We start from the raw sequence: 8030 nt of genomic DNA, 5'->3' as shown, positions 1-8030 counted from the left end.
ACACACACACACACACACACACACACACACACACACTTCTTTACCCTTACCTGAACCATAACCCTGATTCTTAACCTAAACCCAGCTGCATTATTATTAAATCTAAACCCTCAAAAATGCCCTTCAACCACAGGCCATGACAGACCTGTACACACAGAGAAACACACACACACAAATGCTGGTTTTGCATTGTGTGGACACCCATAGACATAATGTATTCCATAATCCTTACCCTTTCCTTAAACATCCCAACTAATTGACTATATCTAACCCTAACACTAAACCCAAGTCTTAACCCGTTAAAAAGCCCATCAAAGTTGTGTGGACCAGCTAATGTCCTCAAAGTTTAGTAGTTTTGCTTGACAATTGTTTCACAAAGACATGTATACACACACACACACACACACACACACACACACACACACACACACACACACACACACACACACACACACACACACACACACACACACACACACACACACACACACACACACCACACACACACACACACACACACACAACACTGGCCTCCATTTATTTGGACACCCTTAACAAAGTCTTATCACAATGCCTAACCCAAACCTTAACCTTTAACCTTCACCGCAATTCAAATGAGTTTCAGTCTCATTAGGACCAGGTTTTGGTCTCTGTGAGGACGACTGGTCCTGAGGAGGTCAGTATTTATGCCAGAAAAGGTCCTTAAGAGAAGACAGAAACAGGTACACACACACACACACAAATAATCCAATCTATGTTCTTTTGTGGGTGTAAACCTGCAAAACCAGAACAAAGACCAGATTGTAGGTTTACCACCAAATCCAGATCAAGAGGAATTTCGCAGAATAAAGAGGCCGTCGTCACTTCATTGTTCCATATCTACATCAACGAGGAAACGTGTTGTGTAAGTCGAGTCCAGGATGTGGTTTTTTATTTCTCGCAGTCGGCGTCACCTCATCGCCTGCAGCTGTACGATAACCTGCAGTGGAGGAAATGTCACACAGATGTAGTGTTTTTGTTTTTTTGTGTGTTTTTGTTTCCTGAAGCTGAAACGTGAGCCCTGCATCGGAATGTGATTGAGCAAACATTTCACGGTAACATAAAGTGAGTCTGACCCCATTATTTAACCTTTTATATCCTGTTATATGTAAGCAATCCATTACTTTTATATACATGTAATAAACTTATATTGTTGAGCAGTTTAGTGCTGTGTGTGAAAACACCCGGAAATTGGGCTTTTGAGTGGAAAGTCCAGGGGATTCCTTATAATATCCAGTTTTACTTTCTCTTTGTTCATAACAAGTTTTCCCTGGCTCAGAAAGAGGAACAGCAACAGTTTCTCTTTCCTGTCCATATTTGGAATAGATCTGCAGCCACTTTTTTAAAGAGGTTTTACATCATTGAAAAAGGACACAGTTTTCTTTTGGCTTGAACATCTATTAGCTAATTAGATTAACAGCGTAATTATGCCACAGCAGCTAATTGGCAGGTTTCCACTTGGCATTTTAAATTTCACATTGTGTTCTAAAGAAGGAGTGACGACAGCTGTGTGTTCTAGTCCACGGGAAGAACAGACGGGATATTTAACACAACAAGTATAACATTATTATAATAAAAATGACAATATCTCCTCACAAATATGATTGTGAATTAAAAATCACAAGTTTACAAAAATCCATGTTGTGTTGCTTCTTCTGTTGGCTCTTTATTGTGTTTACAAATCGGCAAAATCTCAATTTCAGCACACGCCAAAAAAAAAAAAAGTCATGCACTTGTTTACTTTACTTTGACTGAGTGCTGAGATTCTGTTGTTTCCCACAGCACTTGAACACAGCGTTACTATGTCCTTTGTCCTCTGACTCTGAAAAAAATGAGTTCACCACGGCTCCGCCCAGTGAGAAACTGGTCTTATAGGTGAAGGAGCCTCACAGCTGTTAGTCTGTCAGTCAGCAGTGAACACACACACACACACACACACACACACACACACTGACTTCATTTATTTATTTATTCATTCATTTATTCATCACACACCTGTTGGACAAAATGGGATTTGTGCTCACCAAGATGATGGCTGTGTTCGGTGACAAAGGTAAGACACTTTTGTGTTCTCTCTGTATTATTTATTCAGGTCAAACATTATGTGTAAATATCATAAATGACACAATATATGAGTTGTGTGTTATAACTGGAATCAACATTTTCACATTTGTTTCTTCTGACTGACTCTCGGTGAAAGTGTGACGTTCAGCCTCTGACGTACAGTCAAAGAAAAAGAAAGCATTCTTTTAAAAGTATTGATGCAATGCGGTGACGTAAATAACCTGTACCTGTTTTATCTTATCTGTGTGTCTTATGTGGTTTAACCACCCATGCACCTTTAAGATAAGTTAAAAGAGTGTGAATACCACCTAAGATTTTACCTTTTTATTCTTACAGAGCACAAAGTCATCCTCGTGGGTCTGGACAACGCAGGCAAGACCACCGTCCTCTACCAATTGTAAGTTACATTGGCTGTATGTGGCACCCACTGCCAATTATACTCATCAATATCTGCTTTTGACCTCAACATATGATGAGGAAACACTAGAGAATGTCTGAATCTTAATTCTAAAAACTTTTTTACTGTGTTTTTACTGCAAGTGTTAAATGTCTCTCGTCTCACACAGTCTGACGAAGGAAGCCGTCCACACAACGCCGACCATCGGCAGCAACGTGGAGGAGATCACCGTGCGCAAGACGCACTTCTTGGTTTGGGACATCGGCGGACAGGAGAGCCTGCGAGCAAGCTGGTGCTCGTACTTCTGCAACACAGAGGTTTGCAATCCTTTACTGGACTCACCATCTACTGCACCACAGGATTTAAATTCAAGACAGTTGAAGTTTTGGGACACTGAAACAGACAAATCATTACAATTGTAACTAGGTAAATAGGTTGACAGGGGTATTTTTCATTAACCTACAATCTCATTGTCACCTCTGCCCCTTGTATAGATAAGGCCATGTGCTTAGCACTGTTATATAATCCCTTAACTATTCGACACACACATATCAGTAGCACTCTTCCTTCTTTCAGCTGATTGCAACAGGCTTTGCTGTGTGAGATGTGAGATCAGGTCATTCTGTGTTAATAATTTGTGTGTGTGTGATGTTTTTATCTTTCCTATAGATTGTTATTCTGGTCGTGGACAGCACTGACCGGGAACGTCTGACTCTGACCAAGGAGGAGCTTCATCGAATGCTCGCACATGAGGTACACCACACAAATACACACAACTTTACAAACGTCATATTGTAAAAAAGTTTAATAACTGATTTTGAAGACAACATACAGTCGAGTTAAGCAGTTATAAGGATATTTAAAGTCTTTATTATCATTCATTCTTGATAATGTGTTATAAATAACTTTATTAGGCCTAAACTCGTCACAGAGCTTTACAGCAGAATCGGCAGAATTTTTGTTTTGCTGAAACTCCCCGTTTGGTATTTGATGATCGAGATTACACTCCCACTCTCTGTGGCGGATTACGTCACAGCTTAAGAACTAACCCGTGACACAACACCATGAGGAAGTGTCAGTTCAGACCGTATGAGTCAGCGCGTTGACAGACGTGTGTTTAAATGTTTTTTTTCCGTTGGCGCTGCTCTTCTTTGTTCCCCAAAGTGACATGGATGACATTTCTTTCCTTTGCAAATACTTCAGCTCAGTAAATATATATCACCACACATAAATCAATGTTTGTATCCACTTATGATGCAGGACCTACAGCGGGCAGCTGTTCTCATTCTGGCCAACAAACAGGACATGAAAGGCTCAATGACGCCGGCTGAGATCTCTCAGTGTCTCACTCTTGACTCCATCACAACACACTCCTGGCATGTTCAAGCCTGCTGCGCCCTGACCGGAGAGGGGTGAGTCCAACACACGACTCACACACTCTCTCTTTCTGACGATAATGTCTGTGAGTCAGTCCAGTGAACACTGACTAACGCAGCCAGCAGTGAAAATACCATTACATTACAACAACCATCTCAGCTAGATAAATGTGTCATGTACGGTTTCGTATGATTAACATTGGCAAAGAATTAAAGATACAGTGTGTGAAATTTAGCAGTATATACCACTTCATCACTTCACCCTTCTGAAAAACTCAAACGTTTTTCCATTGTGTGCTATTATGAGAACATGGTTGTCCACCATGACGGCCTCTGCAGAGCTGACCAAGCTCTTGATATGAATATAAACATTCTGGGCTAATAAAAACAACAGGTTTTTAAGTTTACAGGTGATTGTACAATTAAAAACTTAAGTATAATCATTTCTATTTTAAAGTTCTCCCACAAATGTTTACACTGGACATTTATCTTTACTTGAATATATGAATTTATGATAGATTTGTGTACAGGAAAGATCACAAATCCATAGAGAAACTCCAAAAATAAAACCACTTCTCGGTAATTCTGTTCATATATTTTTTTAAACTTAATGTTTAACAAAGTATTTCACTCAATCAGTGTTAAAAAAATAAATTGATCATCTGATCTACACATCTTGTTCCTTTACGTATCCATTTACCATGTTGTTTATTCATTCAGTGTTGAATTAGGGATTACCTGGTAAAACCTTGGCCACAAACTAATTGTGTAGAAGAAGTCACTATAATCACGACTGACTGATTTTCAAATATGTCCTGTTGTTTGTATTTATTTATCCTTGGCACCTGTATGGTTTGCTTACAGTCTAGCATATGTTTGTAAGGTGGGACACAGGAGGACTAGGGCAAAGATAACGGACATTATTAATAAACAAACTGAGACACAGTGGCACCTCCTTCCTCTGGTGGTGCATGGAGGGAAAATCAGAAATACTGTTCTACTGCATATACCAGTTTATGTGATATGAGTGGAGGAATTTTGACCAGAGAGTGTAGAAAATGAAACAAATAACAACAACAACAACAAAAAAAGAAACATTTTAATGTTGGTGATGATGATGTTACTTCCAGAGCTGAATATCTTCTTGGTATAAAAAGCTTGGGAACCACTGATCAAGTGTGTGTATTCAAGGTGGGGCGCAGGATGACTTGTTTTATTTAGGGACAAAGATAATTGGGATACTAATTAATAAACAAACAAATAACTATAAGCAATGATGACGGAAGACTCTCAGTCAGAGACACAATGGCACCTCCTAACTGTAAACACTCATTCATGCACAATTTAAAATATGCTTTAAATCTGAAAAATTCCCTCACGACAGCTCTAAAAGTGCTTTTCTCTTTCCCCTCTTTCCCTCCAGTTTACCTGCCAGTCTGAACTGGATGCAGACGAGGGTCGTAGCAAACTAAAACCACTGTCCTGTGGATCATAGGCGCCCGAAACTGAGCCACCCTGGAAGGCACAGACCTGCCCTGTGTTACGTTTTATTTATGCCTTATTTAGTAGGCGTGTGTTGCCACACCTACAGTACAGTATGTCTCACCTGAAAGTAAGCCGTCAGCACCACTCAGCACGACCTCATTCCACCCTGAACTGGATGGATGAACGACAGAGAAGCCAGGTCGATTATTATAGGGTATTATAATATCAGGTATCTGGGTCTCTGTGTTTGTACACATGGAGAAACCACTAAGTGGTTTGATTATGTTTTAGTAATCTGGCAGTGACCGCACTTGACTTTCGCAGCTGCCGCGCCGAGCATCAAACCTCTGTGGAAGACACAATGAGATGAAATTATGCCTGAAAACAAAAGGATTATTTTGTAAAGTCTTAATATATACAGTTGCATGTATTATAATTTATTTAAAAACAAACTACAACCACAAAGCTATTGATCTATATACTGTATATTACAGCTATTTCCTGTACAGAAAAATGAACTAGCTGCCAATGATGTTTAAGTTATGTGTATAATGTGTACTGACTATTGTAATGTGTAAATCTTTTTAAAAAGAAATAAATAAATATTCTTCTAAAATATGCGTTGTTGGTGTTGTCTGTCTGTCAGCCGTAATGTATTAGTAAAGAAAAAAAAAACAGGGGGCATCCGGATTTGAACCGGAGACCTCTTGATCTGCAGTCAAATGCTCTACCACTGAGCTATACCCCCTTGCGTTCGCACGAGGGCTGCGCATCAGTATTTATACTTTCGTTTGTATCCCCAAATACAACGATTTATTTCCGCGTTTTATTCATAGTTTTATAGAATCCTTGTTTTTTTTTGAGAATTTTACCGACACGAAAATCCCTATATTTTGCTGCTTATGTAACGTGAAACACCGCACTTTGACCACGAGAGGGGGAATGGAACCGCTAGCACCGTAACAGTTGGCAGTTTATTAGGTACAGTTATTTTGTATTTATTTTTTTTAATCAGATTATAATCATCTTTAATTAATCATGATTATAGTGATTTTATTTAGATTGTCTTTAAAAACAAGAAGCTGTTTTTTTTGTTTTTGTTTTATTTGATTTTTTCCAGTTAAAGATCTACTTTCATTGATAATATGTTAAAAACATTAATTGTTGCCACAAAACAAGGACGAAACACAGACACAAACTGAAGCTAAACAAGAACATAAACACACAAGTGGCTTGTAAATGTAAAACAAATATTTTGTTGCATCAAAGTGAGAGTAAAAAACTGTAGGTTTGTCAGTTCAGATACATTTCCCAGCTCCAATGTTGAGACTAAAACATTTTCTGACCTTTTGGTCTTTCATATTATGTAACTTTTCCAAGAACTGGAGACAAAGGCTGCACATCTACAGTACAGTATGTCTCACCTGAAGGTAGGTCACCAGGTCACATGCACGTGGATGAACGACAGAGTGTCTTGAAAGGCGCCTTCAAATATAATGCATTATTATTATTATTATTATTATTATTATTATCATCATTATTATTATTATTATTATTATTATTATTAATAATAAAAACCAGGCTGATTATAGGGTTTGGTGAACGCACACCAAATATCAGGACTCTGGGTCTATGTGTAAAGTAAAAGTACTTGTTGTTGCTGCCTAACATTTCCCAGCTCCAGTATTTGGACTAAAACCAAGCCTTTTCTGACCTTTTGGTCTTTCATATTCATTTTATATAACTTTTCCAAGCACTGGAGACAAATGCTGCATGTTATCCAAAACTTCTCCTCTTTACATATCAATCTCTGTCCAATTTACCAAACGTGTTTTAGAAATCTGTCACTGAGGTTGAAATGATCTGGAGCAGCTTGTGTTCATGCTATGAACTGTGTAGACTATAGATGTTGTTGGTTTTTTGCGCTCTGCAGACGCTTGTCACAAATGATACTTTTCCACCTGTTGTGACTGGTGTCTGTGGTGGAGAAAAGGTCAAGTCTCATTAGGCACATAGTAAAGCCGCATACTCCAGTGACATCTGGTGACAGATGCTGGTAACAACAGCGAGTGCATGTGAACAATTTCACGTTGCAACTTCAGTCACTGTAAAAGTGACCATGAGGCTTCAACAGGCTGATTTAAGACATAAAAGTTGGCAGGTATCACGCAGTCCGTAATGTTCTGTGTTGTGACTGATGCAGCTCGGCAACAGAACTGCTTTCGTGGAAACTCAGATAGTGAATTTCACAACTAACACGGCCTTAACTCCCCCCTCCCTCCAATGTATAATCTTATCTTAACAGTGTGTTCTGCTTTCACACACAATCTTGAGGACATGCATCAGATAATAAGTGAAATGACACAGATCTTTGTGGACACTGTATACAGCAAATAAACATGACATTTTTCAGAAAATAGAGATAGATAAAAGATATCTGTATGGAGTTTGAATGATAGAGTCGATTTGACCTATATGCTGCACTGTACGCTGTGTTTACAGTGCACATCACTGGACATGTACTGATTGCCTCCCCAGCTGTAACTCTGATAAACAATGGGCTGCCATGGAACCCATGTTTTTCCAGATAAAAGAGAGACGTTGGCCTCATAAAGCTTGTTTTATTGTTCGTTTACACGCCATAAACAACACAGAATTTATTTATTTAC

At 38.8% G+C, this 8030-nt stretch overlaps 1 protein-coding gene across 1 annotated transcript; it reads left to right on the top strand.

Annotated features, from left to right (window-relative positions):
- Positions 1-1985: 1985 nt before the first annotated feature.
- On the top strand, positions 1986-5756 carry arl5c (ADP-ribosylation factor-like 5C). Its single transcript, XM_083896142.1, has 6 exons — positions 1986-2092; positions 2440-2500; positions 2670-2817; positions 3170-3253; positions 3761-3912; positions 5300-5756. Exons 1-6 carry the CDS (start codon positions 2047-2049, stop codon positions 5346-5348), a joined length of 540 nt encoding a protein of 179 aa, XP_083752268.1. The 5' UTR covers positions 1986-2046; the 3' UTR covers positions 5349-5756.
- The last annotated feature ends 2274 nt before the right edge of the window (positions 5757-8030 follow it).

This window comes from Microchirus variegatus (assembly GCF_963457635.1).
Source record: "Microchirus variegatus genome assembly, chromosome: 10".
Lineage (NCBI taxonomy): Eukaryota > Metazoa > Chordata > Actinopteri > Pleuronectiformes > Soleidae > Microchirus > Microchirus variegatus.
This window is presented reverse-complemented; position numbering and strand designations above follow the sequence as displayed.